At 40.1% G+C, this 19,882-nt stretch overlaps 1 protein-coding gene across 1 annotated transcript in view; it reads left to right on the top strand.

The window, feature by feature from the left end:
- Window positions 1–19,882, top strand: part of DGKQ (diacylglycerol kinase theta) — a 105,268-nt gene that overhangs the window by 66,880 nt on the left and 18,506 nt on the right. Inside the window, exons 8-16 of the mRNA XM_086629020.1 lie at window positions 1,424–1,524; window positions 3,038–3,261; window positions 4,095–4,185; window positions 8,451–8,505; window positions 9,674–9,735; window positions 9,990–10,140; window positions 11,004–11,042; window positions 12,732–12,847; window positions 19,371–19,522. Of these exons, the coding sequence (XP_086485146.1) occupies window positions 1,424–1,524; window positions 3,038–3,261; window positions 4,095–4,185; window positions 8,451–8,505; window positions 9,674–9,735; window positions 9,990–10,140; window positions 11,004–11,042; window positions 12,732–12,847; window positions 19,371–19,522 (991 nt within the window). The remainder of the gene's footprint in view (window positions 1–1,423; window positions 1,525–3,037; window positions 3,262–4,094; window positions 4,186–8,450; window positions 8,506–9,673; window positions 9,736–9,989; window positions 10,141–11,003; window positions 11,043–12,731; window positions 12,848–19,370; window positions 19,523–19,882) is intronic.

Here is a 19,882-nt window from a genome sequence, read left to right as displayed (position 1 = left end):
AAGAGTAGCTGTTGCATCTGAAAATAATGAGAAATAAAGGTAACGAGAATGAAAGTAGCAGGATTTTTCTTTGAGGGTTATAGTCTTGTTTAAAAAAAGCCTGCTTTCAAACATAGTATTGGATGAAGCTTTAGGTCTGATGAACCTTTAGTTGTGCTCAGTGTCTGCCTTTGATTGGAATGACAGAATATACACTGAAACAGGAATAGGTGGATTAGACATGGCGTACCTGAGTTTCAGGTGGCTCTAGAAGTCTTGCAGAGCATCAATGAAGTGTCCTTACAAAGCAGTTACTCACTGCAGTGTTTCCTCTTAATTTGTTGCTGCAGCTTTGAAATACCCAATGATGCACGTCTGCCTGGGATTCTAGCTTCCTTTTCTCAGCTATCTGTTAGGGATGGTTTGGCTTTTAGCGCCTCCAGTTCCAGCTTTCCTTTTTCATCTTTCTGTGACAAATGGTAGTTCACTAATGTGGTTCTTCGAGCTCTCTGGGGAGTACATCAAAGAACTTGCAAAACTGAACAGCTCATGAGGTCTCTTAATAAAGGTGTGATCAGGAGAGGTCATAAGGTCTGTCTTGTTGGAATCTCCTTTTTGGTCTGGATTGATTGACCTGATTCCTTTCCATAGGCGGTAAGGACACACATGTGTGACTGATAATGTGAATTTGTTTTTAAAGCCTCTCAAAACCTGCCTGTTCTATGAGAATTTGGTTACAATCTGCTATTGCTCTTAAAATAGTTGCTTAAATAAGAGGAAGACTTGGTCATACAGTGGACTGTACCAGACTGAACCTTAACTCATCTTTTTGAAATGTCAACCTGAAATCCTTAACTCTTCATCTCTTTCAGAGATGCCTGTGAAACAACAACTTGTGCTCCATGGTTTGAGCGTGAATTCCATAAGGCTTTAGTGAAATTAAACACAGCAAAGGGTTGTAGTTGTTCATTTGCTGTACCTTCTTTCTTCTAGTTTTTCGGTTGTTCCTGTGTTTTTTGCTGTTGTCTGTACAGTTTACCAGGTACTTTAAGGACTGACTTTGGAAAGATGCTCTCAGAACTGGCAGTGCTTTGGGAGCGATTGCACTCTGTCTTTGTTTTTAAGTTGTTGAACTCACCAATAATAAATGCCATCTTGAATAGTGAGGATGAAGTAGTGATAACATTAACATAACCAATATAGTTACATATAAACATTAAAAGCCAGTGTAAAACTATGATATCTTAAATACTCTTCCTGTATCCGTTTTAAATTAACAGTAACAAAACAAAAATGAAAAGATTCAACCTTAAAGCTTGTGATGAATGAAACAGTTCAGTGGGTTAAAAGCAGGTTTTTAATAGTTCCATTGTATGCTTCCTATTCAGGTAGTTTTATGATTTGAGGGGTGTGTTATTGAAATACAATAATTGTTTTCATTCAGGTAAACAAACATTAAAGATATTTGATGGGAATGATGCAGTGAAACGCAATCAATTTCGACTGATTTCAGTTCCAAGGATTGCAAAAAATGAAGAAGTTGTGGTAAGATACCTGGTGAAGGTCAATATTCCAGTGTGATAAAGGGGCATATGATTGTATATTACAACAGTCAAAAGCTAACAGTTTTAAAAACCTAACTCGGCAACAACAAAATCTGTAAGTGGGCTATAATATTAAAATGTAATTTGACTTCTTCATTTAGTACTCTTATTTTAGAGCACCTGAAGAAGTGGTGGCCTACCTCTCTATAGCATAATGGGGACCACAGCATATCGCATGTTAATGCAGTCATTCTCCTTCCCTATGTGACACTGAAGTCTAATTTTACTGATGTTAGCAATACTGGGTAATCAACTCTTTAGATCTTCCTCCTCTTCTGTAGTATTTAGTGGTTTGGCATTTATGCTGGACCGCCACCACTATTGCACTTCAATTACTCAGCTTTGAAGACTGAAGCATACCATAGTTACCTCCACTCCTTGACTGTGAAAGTAATGAATTTTCAATTGCATAGTGGCCACTCCCCTGCTTTTCCAGTGCTGGGGTGGAAACACGAGTCAGTACTAAATCAAATGTTCTGTACAGATCTCAATTTACTGGGCTAGGCAGAGACCCCATACTGTGCAGAAATGAAGCCCAGAGCAGGTATGGGGTGGTGCACAGTAGAATTCAGCATGGTGAGGACTCAAAGTCATAAAGGTCTTAGCACAGGAGTCTGGAGAATTTATTACATCAGAATTTTGACAATTTAAACCTATAGCTCATTAAGACTTTTATCTTGATATTGTGCTCAAAATCAAGAAGAGTTTTGAAAGTGGTTTGTAGTGTTCTGCACGTCAAGGATCTTCAAGGAAAATTGTTTACAGTGCTGAAAACACGTTTATTTAGGAGTGCTACTTGCATTTCAAGCACACTGTACCAGGCTGCTGCTTATAATACCAGGGCAGATTAATACCAGTTCTCATAAGTGACTTACTGGGCTGTATTCACTGCAGCATCTGTGTTAGCAGAGGTGCTGCAGGCATGGGCCGATAATGGATGTAAAATTCCTGTGACTGCTTGCATCTTCCAAAAACAGCCCATACCTTTCCTCTTCACAGATGTGGGGTTCAGGGCAGCCTTCCGGCTGAGAAACTCACTAATTGTCAGCATCCCCTTAGTGCAAGAAGATTGAACATGCAGAGCTGGGCACAATCAACTGTAATTTACCATTTTCCTTGTGGAGTAAATTTTACATGCAGTGTGTATAGCTTTACTGGTGCTGAACTTTTACGTTTGATCTATGGAATTGAAATGACCATCACTTGACAAAAATACTGTGAGCTGTGTTCAGATCTATCAATATCTCAAGTTTTCTTTTTGTATCTTCCACTAAAGTTTGTTTTCAAAGCTTCGCTCGTTTTGTTTTTCACCTTTGCTATTTATCCACTGTCTTGTGCTTAAAACATGCATCGAAGGTTGGTTTCTTAAGTAAGGTATTTATAAATGTCTGTGGCTATACAGGTATTAACGGTGTCTTTTCAAGAAAATGTTAATTTATCTTGCTGTGTTGTAGGAGGCTGCTTTGAGGGCATACTACATAAATGATGACCAGCAGGAGTATGAGCTTCAGACCTTTACGCAGCAGGCGCTGCTGTCTGATGACGTTATCAACAGGAACAATGCTGCAGAGGACAGCAACTTGGGCTCGGTATTCCGAGAATCTGTTCCTGAAGCTTGGATCATCAGAGCCAAACCAAGGGACGAGGAAGTGATCAGAATTTATCCTGCCTGGCTGAAGTGAGTGTTTTCCTCCCTTATCACAAGGTTATCCTGCTTGGCTACGTTTGTCCTGTCTAGTCTAGCCCAGTGTGTTTCAGTCATTGAAGTCGCCCAAGTAGAACGGAGAATGTGGTTTCTTCTTCTGTATTTCAGGATTCTTCTGTTTATTTTTCTGAATGAGCAATGTGCATATTATTCATTTCCATGTCTGGAAACGTGCTTATGGGTTTCTTTACATGCACGGAACATATTGTACAACTTGTGCAGTTCTGTTATCCTGCATTTGTCCAAGAAGATACAACTTTACATTAACTGCATCTGTAAACAGATGATGACATACACGTCACTTGAAAGCTTGATGGTTTTTTGAAAGAGATATTAAGTAGGAAGAATTCAGTGTGAGTCCTGATGTGAAAATAGGAGGAAAAAAATATAGAAAAAAGTCTCTTCCATTTACCACTGAGACAATACACATTTTAAGCATATTTAGCAGTGGAAACAAGACTGGCTGGTGACTTACTCGTTTCTTAAGAGCAGTGGGATAAAATTTAAACATTTGTTTGTTTTACTAACTACATTGCCAAATTTTACAAAAGACTTGCAGGTAATTCTGTGTATAGGAAGAAACTAATTTGCAGTGTTACAATTATAGTGACCAGTTCCTTGAGATGAAAGTCTTTGCATGTCTGTGGGGCTGATACTGCATCTGCCATTGAGCCTCGGTGAACAACTTTCTTCAACTCATAGAAATTTCTGCATACCCCCATAGAGAATGTGTCACTTAGATCAAAAAGATACACACAGAACCGGTCAAATGAACGTCCTGAAATAAATATTTCTTTTCTCTCTAGGGTGGGAATGGCTTATGTTTCTCTGCGAGTAAATAAGGATAGCACTACGCAGACTGTGATCAAAGAAGTGCTTCCATTACTTGGAAGGCAGGTAAACAAAAGATCGTAAGCATGTCTGAATACCACCTGAGTGACCTTGAAGTAGAGCTTGTATGTTTTTCTCTTTAGAAAAATCATAATCAGTTCATTCGTGGTTAATGTGGATCTTGTTAATGTTTGGTAGATGATCTCTTGTGGCTGATACGATGCTCATAACTTTCTGCAGTCTTAATGGTAGACCTGGTTGCTCTGTACTGGAAGTTACCATCAGTCATTCTGGGTAAAGCAGATTTACTTGTATGAGCACAATGATTCTTGATGTGTGGGTGTTTTTTTTTTTCTGGTTGTTTATGTCTTGAGATATTTAAAATACACTTGTATGTAACTGCATTGCTAATCTTACCTTGTTAGGTAATGGGCAATTGCTATTAGGGTGATCATCCTTGTTTCCTACTCCTTTGCTCTGTAAAGGAAATCATAGAATATCTCAAGTTGGAAGAGACCCATAAGAATCATTGAGTCCAACTCCCTGCTCCACACAGGACTACCTAAAAGTGGATCATACGACTAAAAGCTCATCCAGGCACTCCTTGAACTCTTGACAGGCTTGATGCCATACGCCTTCCCTGGGGAGTCCGTTTCAATGACCGACCACTCTCTTGGTGAAGAACCTTTTTCCAATGTCCAATTTGAACTTCCCCTGACGTAACTTCATTCCATTTTCTCATGTCTTATTGCTGGTCACCAGAGAGAGGAGATCAGCACCTCCCCCTCCACTGCCCCCCCTTGAGGAAACTGTAGACTGTGATGAGGTCACCCCTCAGCCTTCTCTTCTCCAAGCTGAACAAATCAAGTGACCTCAGCCTGTCCTCATAAGTCTTGCCCTTGAGGCCTTTCAGCATCTTGGTTGCCCTTATCTGAACACACTCTAAAGTTTGATGTCCTTCTTATATTGAGATGCCCAGAACAGCAGACAGTACTTGAGGTGGGGTCACACCAATGCAGTGTAGAGTGGGACAATCGCCTCCCTCGACCAGCTATCTTGTGTTGTGTTTGATGCACCTCAGGACATGATCGGCCGTTTTGGCTGCCAGGGCATACTTTGGACTCATATTCAACTTGCCATCAATGCAAACCCTCAGATCTCTTTCTGTGGGGCTGCTCTTCAGCCTCTCGTCCCCCAGTTTGTACATATAACCAGGATTACCCTGTCCCAGGTGAAGAAATCCAGCACTTGCTCTTCTTAAATTTCATATGGTTGGTGATTGCCCAGCTCTCGAGTCTATCCAGATCTCTCTGTAAGGCACCTCTACCCTCGAGGGTGTTCACAGGTCCTCCTAGTTTAGTATCATCAGCAAACTTACTTAATGTGCATTTGATTCCTGCGTCCAGATCGTTTATAAAAACATTGAAGAGCACTGGCCCTAGAATTGAGCTCTGGGGAACCCCACTGGTGACTGGCCACCAGCCTCATGTAACCCCATTTACTGTAACTCTTTGAGCCTGACCCATCAGCTAATTGCTCACCTGACGTTTTGTGGACTTGTCTAGCTGTGTGCTGGACAGGTTATCCAGGAGGATACAGTGAGAAATATTACCAAAAGCTTTACTAAAATCCAAAAACACCACATCCACTGGCTTCCCTTGGTCAACTAAATGGATGACCTTCTCATAAAAAGAAATTAAGTTGGTTAAGCAGGGCTTTCCCCTTGTGAACCTGTACTGGCTGTGATCAATGACTGCATTGTCTCTCAAGTGTTTTTCAATTAACTCCCAGAATAACCATCTCTGAAACTTTACCAGGCACAAAAGTGAGCCAGGCCTGTGATTACCAAGGTCAGGGTCTTCCTTCTTGCCCTTCTTGAAAACTGGGACATTTGCCAGCTTCCAGTCAGCTGAGACCCCTCCAGACTCCCAAGACCATTGAAAATAACAGACAGTGGTCTCGCAGTGACGTCGGCCAGCTCTGTCAGTACCCTGCGATGAATCCCATCAGGCCCAATAGATTTATGTGCATCCAGTTGGAGCAGCAAGTCTCAAACAAGTCCAGAGTTGATTGGGTGTTTATCATTCATTCCCCCAGTCATTATCTTTCAACAAAGGGCTTCCCTGGAGCCTGTCATCAGTATTGAAGATAGATGTGAAGAAGGCATTAAATGTCTCTGCTCTGTCTGCGTCCTTATTTGTGAGGTAACTGGCCTCATCAAGTAACAGACCAACGTTATCTCTGATCCTTCTTTTGCTGTTAACATACTTTAAAACTTTAAAAAGCCCTTTTTGTTGTCCTTCACAGTGCTGGCCAGCTTGAACTCTAATCAAGCTTTGGCTACAAAGACTTTTTTTCCCTACAGGTGAAAAACATCTCTGTAGTCCTTAAGGACATTCTTTGCCATCTGCATTCCTTCCCACTGCTTTGGAAATTATTAAATACGTCTTGTAATCTTGTAGATGCACATGTTTTCCTTGGAAGATGATCTCTTTTCAGTCTGCCTGTCTGTCTCGCAGTTGGCACCAAGATAGCATGACTTTTAGGAAAGACGTTATTAGGTTTTGCAAGCGTGCCAAAGCACTGGCAATATCAATCGGATACTCAGCTGTGGAGGCATGAAGCTCTAGTGTGTGCATTTCATTCAGCAGCTGGGACTCGTGAGCACGCCAGCAGATCGGCACGCTTTCGCTGCTCTAGAGAACAGCCGTGCTCACACAGGGTGACCACCACCTTTTACATGACGACCACTGGTTATTTACAGGGTACGTAGGAATGTCATGAGGCTAGCTCTCTGCAGTAGGTGGTAATTGTAGATCTCTGTCTAGGTGTAGGTGGCTATGTAGCGCATGCAGCTTGTTTTGCGCCTTAGGATGGTTCTAAGATTGGGTTCCAGTCCTTTTCCTCAAGTGCTGTGGACCTTTTAACAAAAATTGGAGAATCTCTACTGAAGTCTTGTCTCGTCTGAAAAAAGTAACTGTCAAACAGTGGATAGTTGAATACTCTGGGGAGGATCTCCACGTTTCTGTATTTGGAAAGCTAGTTTGCTGTTGTAAGAGACTTAACTACTTAGCTCAATTGAAATTTCTCTGATATTGATAGTTTTTTAAAGGATTTTCTCCTTTTCCTGTACAAAGATGCGCATATAGGCAGTCTCTTACAGGAATGTCCCATAAGGAGCGTCTAAGGATTTTAGGCTTGTATAGTTTGGAGAAAAGTGGGCAACCTTGTTGCTCTCTACAGCTTCCTGAGGAGAGGAAGTGGAGAGGGAGGTGCTGATCTCTTCTCCCTGGTACCTAGTGATAGGACGCGTGGGAATGGTTCAAAGCTGTGCCAGGGGACGTTCAGATTTGACATTAGGAAGTGTTTCTTTACTGGGAGGCTGGTCAAACACTGGAACAGGCTTTCTAGAGAGCTGGTTGATGCCCCATGCCTGTCAGTGTTTGAAGTGTTTGGGCAATGACCTTAATAACATACTTCAACTTGGTCAGCCCTGAATTGGTCAGGCAGTTGGACTAGATGATCATTGATGCTTCCCTTCCAACTGAAATAGTCTAATCTCTTCTATTCTAGTTTATTCTTTTTAATATCCAGGATTTGCCTGTGCTGAAGATCCCCTCCAAGTCTGTTTCATCAAATTTCAGGCAAAGCAAATGTAGGCAGTTGAGGCTTTTAAAGCAAGATCATTTGTCCTCTGAGTCTCAAGGCCAAAAATCCTGAATATTGTATGTTTCCAGGATTGCAATAATCCTACTAAATGATTCAACTCTTGGCTGTGCCAGGTTTTCTTATCTGGCTGTGAGGGACTCAGGTGGTCCCTGGCAGTATAGTTTGAAGAAGAGACTGTGGCACATGTGAAGAGGGTTTTGTTCTATCAGTGCTGGTGAAGTGCCCCAGGAAATGGGGACCAGTCAGCCTGCTTTGGCGAAGCCTGTTTCCTGGGCCATGTTCTCAAAGAGCAAGTTCATGCCCAGTCCTGCCTACTTTCTCTGGAAGGACATGCTGGAAAATATCCTAGTTGAGCTGCTGGTCACTGAAAGGGGGTAGAGTTAACTGTGCTTTACAGCTGCCCCATCAATTTGGGGCTGTGAGCATGCGGCCATAGTTAAGGGCACGGGAGCTTGATGCCATGTGTGGAAGGCTGAGTGTGTAAAATGAAGATTATTCCTGCTTCAGGAGGAGTGGGTTAGGGGAATAACATCTTGGGTGATTTGAAATTGCTTGATTTTCCATGCTCTGTGTGTGCAGCATATAACACAATGTTAATGTAAACATTTGGCAAAATTATATTTCATTCGGAGACTACACTTACATGTTGCATCTTTTGGCAGATGGAGTGCCTCCAGAATTTCAAATTGGTGGAAATGCTTATGGGCAGTAAGCAAGGTAAGTGAAGCACTGACCAAAGGCACGTCTGAAACTGATCTTCTAGCTTTTTTGGTTTTTTTAATTTTTAACACAGTCACAGTTAATTGTTTTACAATAAATGCTTTCACAAATGAAATTTCACAAATCAGAATTCATGTTGAAATACTTAATCAGAAGTGATGTTGGTTCTTTTCAATCTTGTGTGTCCTGTGGGAATATGGTTCCCTTCTCTTTCCTCGTCACATAAAGGTTTATTAGTGGTTTCTGGTGGGTATTGAAACTTTGCCAAAGAACTCTGTTTTGGGGAGCTGCCTTTAACTGACAGAATGTTCTTAACTGCAGTTATTTAGTAAACATTAATTATAAAGTTCATTTGGCTCCCTTCTTTCTCTCCTCTTTCCCCCTGACACTGCCCCAACCAACCACACGTTTGAGTCCTGTGATAGTCCAAGGAGTGTGTGTGTGCTTTATGAAGTACAGAAATACGCAGTACTAGCATTGCTCAAGAGGTTTGTGGTCCTGCAGGAGCTGAGCTGGTGTTCTCCAAGTTCACATCCCTTTGTGCTTCATTATTTGTAAGGCTGCATGGAGAGATAAATAAAGCCACTGAAGTAGTCTGATGATGCCCTGGCCACATCCGAGTAAATATCTTTGTAGATCTTTGTAGTTCAAATACTGGACTGATACTTTGCTTTCTTTGTAAGCATTATGAGTAAGTTGTTTTATAAGGTTATTGTAGCCTGTGTCTTACCTTGGTTGGTTTCTGGTCCTCTGTTTTAAAGCTTCCTTTACAACATTGCTTTAGCTGGAAATTGTTAAAATTGTTTTAATATTTTAATGAAATACAGAAGTTGGTTATTACTGTAGTTGTCAGGGAATGTAGTTTAAAGTCTGCTGTCGAACAGCTTGTTACTGAAGTACTGCTTGTCTTTTGAGTGGCTTCAACCTGTTTCTGCCTTTTTTTAAAGGAGGCTGGTGTTTTAAGAACTGTGAACAAAGTCAGACTGTTCAAAGCACCTTGCGTGGCTTTTCTGTGGAATAATGAGTAGTTCAGGTCTGCATGGTCGTTTATGTTAATGTTCATTGTATGCAGAGTTGTGAATTTTTTTGTATCGTTTTTGGTTAATTGAGCCTGATAATAACTTACAGCGCTTTCAAACATGATTAATGTTCTTGCTGTCTCTAGTTCAGCGTATGGTCTTGGACAATCAAGAACTGATTCTTAACAGACTCAAGGACATAAGAAAGGTAAATATGAAAAAGAAACATGATGCTTCTTTATAGCAAGTAGAGTCCCCTTTCTTACAGAAAAAGTAAATAATCAGTTACCCCCTCAACTGGCACGTCTGTAGAGAAGCCAAGTGGTCGGACTGAAGTTTCTTTCTGTTCATGATATTCTCTAGGCATAGAGGACTTGATTGCTAAGTTCAGAACTACTTGGGATTTTGTTTCACGGTATCTTCTTGCCAAATGTCACGTAATTTATTTTTCTTTTTTGGTAGACTTCAATACGTCAGATGAATCAAACAAGATTTTACATTGTGGAAAACAGTAAATCGATTGTACGAGTAAATTTATTTGTTGGTGGCCTTCCACCTCAGCTTTCCCCTGAAGAATACACAAATATCCTCAAGGATGAATTGGCTATCAAAAGTAAGTAAGCAGGTACATTTTGAGATATATTCACCTGTACAGATTAAAATGTAGTAGCATCTATTGCTCCTTTTTGTTGTTTTTTTCTTAACATTTTCTGACCTTATTTGAAAAATCAGTCTGCCTTATACTCTCATAGGTTGTTTTTTTTAATTAATTTTAACGTGTTCTTGGTTGCATGAGAGATCTGACAGCTCATTATTCACGTTATTACATCGCTTGATTTATATGTGACAACACTGGGTTTTTTTTTTGTGAAAAAACATCACTTTTAGAATTGAACTTTACATACCTTACACCATTCAAATTATGGCAATGCATTTTTATTCCCTGTGCATGAATGTTCCTCGTCTTTATTAATCTCGTGACATTTTTTGAGTGGGCTGTCCTCCATGTTGTTAATGAGCTCTGTGCCTGGTTATGGAGAAGTATGAGCAATGTGTGGGAACACATATGGACAAGCACTCAGTGAAAAGAATTTTATTTTTAATTTTCAAAGAAGTGTAGTTGATTTTTCGTAATAGTCTTTCAACCAATGTGTTCTATGAACAGTGCCAGGAATGCATTGTGCTTTTTTGTTTCACAAAAAGAAGCGTTTTTCCCAATCTTTCATGTAACTTCAAGAGGAATTAAGCTTTAAATGCCAGAAAGAATTCATAGTCACCTTTTATGAAAATCAGTTTAGCTTTTCTAACTTGCAAAGTAAACTTAGGAGAGGGAAAGTGTTAGCTGGAGGTTCTCCCTATATTTGTATAACTTTTAATATTTATTTATATTATATTTATGTAACTTTTAAAAATATTTTAAATATTTACTCTAAATGTGCCCAAGGTTTTATGTGTTTATATTTTTACTCTTTGCAGCAAATGTAGTCTCTGTGACTCATGTTTATCAAGCACAAGGTAAGCATTAAGATTTTTTACTCTTGCAAACAGTGTCTATTTTCAAAACTGCAGCCTAATACTAGAGGCTCTAAGCTCAGAGTATGTTAGTCTTACTGCATAAGCAAAAAGCCCTTCAGATAGAATGTAACACATATTTATGAAGAGCAGTGGATTAGTGTTACCTTATTAAAAAAAATTAAAAGGTTGACTTCATGCCTTGTGCACCAGAAAATGGTGATATTTCATCATAAAAATAATTTTTGAAGTTGCACTTCAACCGAATAGTCTAACACTACTGGACTTTTAAAAACCCCTCAAGTGCACTCTCTTTATTTTGACTTCTAAAATACTATAATTCAGTACTGCTTTTGAACTTGATGGGATTGTTTCACAGTCACTGTTTCCTAGCACGGTGTTCAGTGGGGGTTCAGTTGCTGGAAGCCTGAAGAAAATCAGTACACTCATCTCTGCATTCATCCTTTGAACTGTTGCTTTCCTTTTGCTGCACAAATTTTATTTCAGCAAGGTCAGAGAAGCTGTGAGGCTTCTGAGAGCCAGAGCAGCAGTGGCTCTGTGCAGCTTTAGTGCAGTCGTCAGGTGGAGGTCTGCATTTGGTAAAACTTAAAAGTGTGGAATTCATCTTTTGTATGTTTAGGTGTCCATGTCTGAGATGTTTCACGGCCTTTGACAGGTTTAACTTTCACGATTGCTAAATGAATCTTCCTGTAGCGTGGTTTTGAAGACTGATGCATGCTTCCTTTGTGCATTTACTGTCTCCACATGGCTAGTTAATACCGATTTTTTTTTTCCTAAGGAAAACCATAAAGCCTTCAGATGTGTCTTCTACTTTTCATGTTTGTCAGTGGTTTTGTGTTACTCTTCTCATGTCACAGCTTCATTTAAATGGAATTTACCTGCACAGGGTTTTTTTAGATGTTTCTGCTTTATGTGGTTTCTATTGTCCTTTGTGTGTTTTCACTTTCTGAGTATTTTTGTTTCGGATAACTTCCTGACTTTCACTTTTTGCTGCAGCCAGGTTGTGTTACCAACACATGAGCTTATATCTCATGTGCTGTCTTGTTATGCACTTTGTTCTTGTTCTGCACTTTGTTCTTGTTCTGCTCTGTTTTCCTCCTCACTAAATATCATATTTTAAACTAACTTGTCAGTATTTTCTTTTCTTTTATTTTTCTCTTTTGCCTTCCCTTCTTCCCCAACTTCCCCATACAGGACCTAAGCTGACATAAAGATCTTAAACTGATTCTCAAACCAAATCTTTGCTTGTAATAATTCTTACTGAGATACGGTCAATGAATGGAACTACTGGATTTTTAATAGTGAGATACAAAATGAAACATGATACCTTTGTCACTTTCACATGATGAGAACGGCCTATTAGTTACAATAAAGAGTATGGAAATAGGCCATACGTCTGAAGCTCAAAGGAAGTGTTTAAATACACATTATTTCTGTGCTGCTGTTCTTCTTGTCCTCAAACTACTTAGCTTTAACAAAGCTAAGGGTGTGTTTGGGGGTATGAGGGAAGGCTTAAAACCCAAAACAGCCCAATTCGCTGATAACCAACAACCACAAGTGTTGCACAGTAACTTTTACTGAATAACATCCTGTGTTAACTTTCGCTGTGATGATACTGACTTCCTAACAATAACAGAAAATACAAAATGTAGTTCTGATGCCTCTTTACAGGTGCTGTTGTACTCGAAATTTCCTGCTTTTCTGAAGCTGAAAGAATATATATGCTCGTTAAAGATACAACTGTCAATGACAAGCCTCTGCATGCCGTGGTGATTCCTGAAGTTATGGTAAGAGTTGGGTTTGAATTTAAAATGTGTCTTTAAAAGGAAGACAACTACCTTAGGACTTTTTCTGCTGGAAGTAAATGAAAATACATTTTGTTCAAAGGAGCCATACAGTGAGTTTCTGTAAGTAGTGCGAATGGAAAAAAAATACTTCATATATATGATATACTTATTTGGGTTAAGTCACTTGTTCTGTTACTGTTGAGTTGTCAGGAATAACTATACAAGTGCATAACTATACAACTGTAAAGTGGAGAAAATGAAAATTCTCTTTTTCCTCTTTATTTCTTTCAGTGATCAGAAAGTTAGGTGGGGTTTTAGTTTTGGCTGGCATGTCTTAAAACACTTACAACAACTTTGTTTGGAGGACTAAATGTATTTCCTCGGTAACCATGAGGTAAAAGTACTGCTGCTAATCTTCACATTTGCAGTATCTTCATTTCCCTCATTCTGTAGCAGAGGGAGTTCGACCTTGTTTAAATGCTGCATTGTGGATATCAGAGGAAAATACTCTTTTGAAAGACTTAATGCAAGAGTCCTTTCACAAATTCAGGCTTGATTCTGATTATTAATTTTTATGGTTACAAATCACTTTCCTGTGAATCACTTAGTTTAATAATAGGTTTCATATTAATAAAGCAGATTCAGGGTGAAAAGTGCAATGGTTCACTGAGCAAAGTGATTTTTAACTAGGATGATGTAGATTCTGTCCAAAAGAGAGTGTGGCCATAGTTACTTTCTGCTGAGCTGTTGTGTATCTTGCAGTTACTGTCTTTCTGGAGTTGAATGACGGTAAGTGAAGTGAGGGTCTTGGTTTGATGACTTAGAACTTCCATTGAAAACTTAAAAAACTGTGAACTATGGGAACTATGAAACAACTTTATATGGGAGGGTCTCCAGTTCAATAGCCATGGTTGCATACTGACTTAACTGCTTTTACCATTTGAAGAGTCCCGTGCTTGTCAAAGTTTTCTGAAGGCAAAATTATTTTGTTATATGAGCAGATACTAGTGGCAGTGCTTACATGAAACTGGCAAGATTAGAAACTATCCCCCCTCCAAAAAAAGTGAGAGGCTTGGTCTTGTGTCTGCAGAGGCTTTGTGTTTTGTGAGATTCTTATGAACCAAGGTCCCTCCTCATCCAAATTATGTTTGCGTTTCTATTACCAGGAACAGAAGACAGCATGAAGATGAGACTGCTTCTGGTTGCTTGTTTTCAGTGGTTTTTAGGCAAATGCATTATGAGCCTAGATTTTGTGCACAATGTGTGAAGTTGAACATACTCCACTGTTGATTACTTGTGTCTGGTTTTCTGACACTAGATATGTTTGAAGTGAACTTCTTGATGCCAGGAAAATACGAATAATGCTATCTTATCTGATGCAAGATATTTTTTAGAATCTCCAGTTCAGGGCATTGCTAGGGATGAATTTCTAATACAGAAGAAGGAGAGAGGGGCTGTACATGTGCACATACATTTTGTTTCCATTTCAGCATGTATTGTTTATATTTGGTCATCTCACTGAAATCAGCCAAGAGTTAAATCTAAATAATATTTCAAGTGTTGTTTGTATGTTCTTTGGCCACTCAGCTTATGCCATTCTCTCATTACCCAGAGTAGACTAATCAGTGATTGTTGACCCTACTTTGGGTAGCAATTGGACTAGATGACCTCCTGAAGTACTTTCCAACCTAGATTATCCTTTTATCCTACGATACTGTAAGCCTTTGTTTATATATATGACCATTTAAATGCAGCACCAGGAAATACTTACACAGGAACTGAGCACAATATTAAATTTATACTGTCTTTGACATTGCTCTTATGGGTGAAATACAAAGAAATAGAGAGTGAAGGGTGAATGTGAAGTCTCAGAAGAAGAATGGGTGATAAAACAAAGGCCACAGGGTTTCAGTTAGTGAATGTTTTCTCCAAATTGCAACTTAACAAACAAACAAACATAACAAATCTTAAAAGTCAATAAAAGCACAGAAGTAAATTGGTGCTTTGCAGGTCGCTAGTGAAAGACATGGCAGGGCTGAATCTTTGAATTGAAAGCTAATTTACCAGAACTCCTTTTGCAGTACTGGCAAACAAGGAAATCGGCAGAGTTGTATGAGGCCAATATCAGCACAAAGGTGACAAGTTTTTGTGGCTCCACCACTAATGCCACTTGCCAGTGGAGTACTGATGTACTGTATTTAGGTTCCTTAACAGTAGTAGAAAAAGATGTGGGAATTTCACAAATGGGTGAAACTTTGCATTTCAATCTTTCCACTAATTCCTCACACAAATGTGTCCAACTTAAAAGTGTGATAGTTTAATGACCCTTTTAGTCAAAACACTGTGAAAGATTGCTTTCCACTCTTCTTCCACTGCCACAGTTCCCCAAAAAGTAAAGAAAAGGCTTGAGCTCCTGCTGTGTTGACCCAGCTGCTGCTCAGGTTGCGTTGGGAGGCCTTGCACATCAGTCCTCATCAGATTCAATGACTACTCTCTGGCCAGAGTGAAGGAAGTTTGTGCTTGGGGCATCATGAGTCCTTGCACATGGGAGATGCTGCAGACAGCCTGCTTGCAAATGTGGAATTTTACTTGTCACTTAGAGGTATCAGCAGTTCCTGGAGACAGCCCACCACCCTGGGAGATGCGCTGTGGTTGTCGTGCTGGCAGGCCTGTGGCACAGAATGCCTTGTTTGGCTTCGTTGTGAGATGCGATTACCCAGTACGCTCAACGGAAAGGGGATTAGCGTGGATAATAAATATCTTGCCCCAGCCTGCAGACGCGTCGTGCTAATCCTGACAAATTAAGCAATTCCTAGTGACCGTCACAGTGTCTAAATCACACGGCCTCCTTCAGCTGTCTCTAAGAAACGAGCAATAAATTCCTTCCTGAACGCCACCCAACACAAAACCTCTCTGCAGATTTCACTCCTCAAGCTTAGAGAGCCAGGGCTAAAGGGGGAAGGGAGTCCTCAGGCTGTGAGTCATGCATCCCCTTCTGCCCAGTAACAAACTCATTCGTACGTCCCCACTGGGGCTTTATTAAGGGATTAAAAAAAATTCTGCAATGTAAAGAGTACTACCCATGCGGCCATAATCCTGACGGAGCTGTACTTTTCAGAAAGCGATGCAGCAGCTCTGCTTTGCTGTACTGTCACAGAGTTTCTAACCCTTACTGAAAAATAATAATTTGCTTAGAAGCTGGCCTGTATCCACAGATTTAGCAGTGTTTCTTTAATGAAGAGTGATGATGGGAAGCAAGTTAACTGTAAGGCTGAGCGCTTTGTAGAACAGTTCTGTTTATTCTACATAGGTGCATTTAGTCCTAAGTAGGTATAGTTAAGGATTTACATTTGGACATACTTGAACAAAGATAGTTTTGAGTGGTAGGACTGCTCAGTTTACACTACATGCAGGTATTAGCTCCAGGCATTCTCTGCAACTGCTTCTGGAACTTAGTAGCATTCAGGGTAAATATTTCCCCCTTTTTTTTTATTATTTTTTTGGTAAAATATTGACACTTGACAATTAGGAAATTTAGATGGCAGTTTTGTAGAAACGGTAAATATATATTTGCAACAATATATATTTACTTGAGTAAGATCTCAGACAACTTTCCAAAACACAGCTGTGTGTTTGAATGCCTTGGAGCTTACCACGTCTCAAAAATAATTTTAATTCCCTGAAGTTCCTTGTGAATTATTTTAGTTACTTGGTTTTAAACCCAGTGCGTTAGAATTTGCCTATAAAAGCAAGTAATATAAAACATGTGTTCCACATGTCACTTCTAAATATCCAAACCCAGTATTTTTAGAAACTGATTTCCTGAAGAAGAGAAGGTAATCAAACATTCTTGTCTACACTCAAGTAAGGTATTTGTTTGACTTGAATGTTGGGCTGGTTTCTTTTCTCTCATTCTTTTTTGAAAAGTTTTTCTTGACTTTGAGCTGCAGAACAGATAATTTTTTCTTTCTATTACCCTCTTACCGCCTTTTTTTTTTTAAACCCCACAAGTTTCCAGGCATTGGACCAAGCCTGAGGTTTCAGGTAGCTTGTATTGTTCAGAAAGTTGAAATGACTGAAGGTGAAATTTAGGTAGTAAAAAAGCTTTGAAAAGGAAGCAATGGGTCATGGTCAGGTGAGAAGGTAAGGCAGAGTAGAAGCTGAAACAGAGAGAGCAGGAAGGGAATGATTTGCCCTGTTACCCCATGGGACCTGGTGTTTCCTTTCAGAGCTGTTCCGTTGCTTGTGGGATTTTCAAAGGACCATTCATAATGGCATATGGCAGATGATGGTGCAAGAACTGATGGAGTAATGAGAAGGGCTTTACTTCTGGAAAAGCCAGAGCTCTGCTTACTATTTTTAATAATGTCTGTGATGGCTCGAGGGGAGGAAATTCACTTCTCTCATTGGGATGTGTGGATCCTTGAGCTGTTGACCTTACAACTCAAGAAGTCTTTCCTTTTTGTGACAGTGGCATGCATTGTTTTCCTTAGACTTCCTTTGCTGGCTACAAATATCCTTTCCATGTGCTTAACAGAAGTAAATGTATTACCCTTGTTCTGTGTTGGACCAGTTTTGAATAATTGCTTCCCCTTTTCCTATAAAGCCTGAATATGGAGGCGAGAGGTGTTTTGGCCTCGCAGTCGTCACAGTATAGCATGAAGATGATTCCTCTGGAGAAAGCTGCATGAACAGCTTTGCAGCGTCTGTCTCACTGTTTTACCAGCAGTGAAACCTTTCCACTGAAACAAAATTTTGAGGCTTCTCTGGCTCTTTGTCAGCCAAAATAGCCCTTGTTTGGCTAATTTTTCTTTTGAGAAAACGTATGTATTTTCAAACCGATTGTCTCTGGTAGAATCTAAAGGATGAGGAAGGAAGGGGCGAGAGGAGACATATTCCTGCTCCACCAACCTTCTTACCTGCTTAGTGGTGTTCTTCCCAGTGTGTTTTCTGTTTGTGCCTGTGAGTCACACTGGATGGCAGAGGGCATTTCTCATGTAGGCGCCGAGACAAAGTAGAAGGATTTTTATGTGTTTGTGGGTATCTTGACACATCTGGTAGGATGGGACTTGCAGAAGATTAGCACCCAGCTCTTTCAGGAAAGCAAAACATGAGGAAATCTCTCAAAGACTGGGAAGCCTCAAATGATGATGTGTTTTTGAGTGTCCACGTCAGCTCACAGGTAGACGATGGTCTGGGGTATCTCAACATCAGACTCCAGTTCGCTTCCATACAAAATTACTCATTAATTTATCCTGATTTCTCTATTCTTCGCCTTACTTCCTGCTTTCTGGCGGTCGCTCACAGGCAGCAGCCGACAGGCTCCCTGGGTGCTGTCTGCTCCCCTCCGTAGCTGTTGGTATCTCTCCACATGTTTGCGCACTGCGGTCATGCTGCTGCCTTACCGACCCCCGAATCATTCTTGTCTAAATTGACTTATATTTAGCACTGTTTTTCTGTTCCCTGAATCCACCCTGTCAGCTTCGTGACAAATTGCTGTTCCCTGAATGCTGTCCAATTTGTAAATACAAATTACCATGACTCGGGGACTGTGGCAAACGTGTTGGTTTTGAAATGTGCGTGTTGAAATGCCTGACGCACTTTTCTGAAATGTACCTGCCTCACAGCCCTGTGGCAGGACAAATGAAAGGAATGTTGGCATTTTCTGGTCTTTCTAGAACCATTTACAAACCATTTTACAGAATGATTTCTAGGCTGGCTGGCTGAAAACTAGTCCCAAGGGGCTGGTTCTGGTGGCTGGAAGTTTTGACCTCCAGTGAGGATGCAGGTACTGTTCCCATGGAGTCTATAGAATACCCTAGGAAATTCCTCCTCTGCTATGTACAGTGGCTTCCTTTAGAATGGTTTCTGGATGGGATACCAAGCTCCCCCGCAGCACGGCCATGCTTTGAGAGCCCTTTCAGCAGTAGCTTCAGTAGAGGTGAGAGGTATTTTGGTGCCAAGATATTGGCACTAAATCCTCCTGATTAAAAATTTTGAAGACATATTTTTAAAAGAAGGTTTTAGCCTCTTATTTCATGGGGAGGGTCATGCCAGTGTCTGCCCCAAACTCTCATTCTGAAATGTTTTGTCCTTATAAATTAACATGTATTCTAAGACAACCACGAAACTTAAGACAAATGTTTCAGTTGGTTTTAGGAGAAATCCTTTCTTTGCAGGGAAAGTGTTTGAATTGTACATGACTCTGGAAGGTACCTTATCTCACACTGTTCTTTGGCACAGACTGTTTACTGAAAATAAGTCAGAAGTACTACTTGCAGTGCCTTTGTTTTTAATGTTAGGGTCAACTGTGTAGTTGTAGTGCGTTAAGGAAACTTCAGTTACCAGCTGAACAAGATCAGCAGCTAACCTGTCCATTGTCTGGACATGAATCTTTTTATTCATCAAATATGGAATTTTTTACTAAGCATTGAGGAAGAATCAGAAAATACTTCTGAGATGCAGCAGTAATCTTCCTGCCTAGTCATCATTTTGGATAATCCTTTTTCTTGTCTTCTTTCAGGCTTCCAAGATACCACGGAACTGCTGCCCGCTTCTTGTATTTGTGAATCCAAAAAGTGGTGGTCTGAAAGGTCGGGATCTGCTGTACAGTTTTAGAAAGCTGCTAAACCCACATCAGGTCTTTGAACTTACCAATGGTGGCCCACTGCCTGGGTAAGTCATTGTATTTTTAAATTTTTTTTATTTATGTTGTTTTGTTATTTTTTGAAATAATGGATCAGATTCACTTGTTATGAAGATCTAAATTGCTTCTGTTCTGTTCCTGAAAACCAGAGAAGTGGATCACTTCTCCTGACTGGCTCTCACTGTGAAAACAGATTTAAACTTAGAGGTTCTCTAAAGAAAAGATAATAGAATAATGCCTGATGTACTTGTCAGTAGAGTCCAGTCCTGGGAAAGTCAGATGTACTTTACAGTAACACAGATTTAATAATTACTAAAAATAAAAGGATTTTATAATCGAATGGGGATGGAAAGAGAAATGTCACGTTGCCTGATGAGGACTCGTTTTTG

This window comes from Tauraco erythrolophus, chromosome Z (assembly GCF_009769465.1).
Source record: "Tauraco erythrolophus isolate bTauEry1 chromosome Z, bTauEry1.pri, whole genome shotgun sequence".
Classification (NCBI taxonomy): Eukaryota; Metazoa; Chordata; class Aves; order Musophagiformes; family Musophagidae; genus Tauraco; species Tauraco erythrolophus.
The sequence above is the reverse complement of the archived record's forward strand: the minus strand, read 5'-3'. Positions and strand labels throughout refer to the sequence as shown.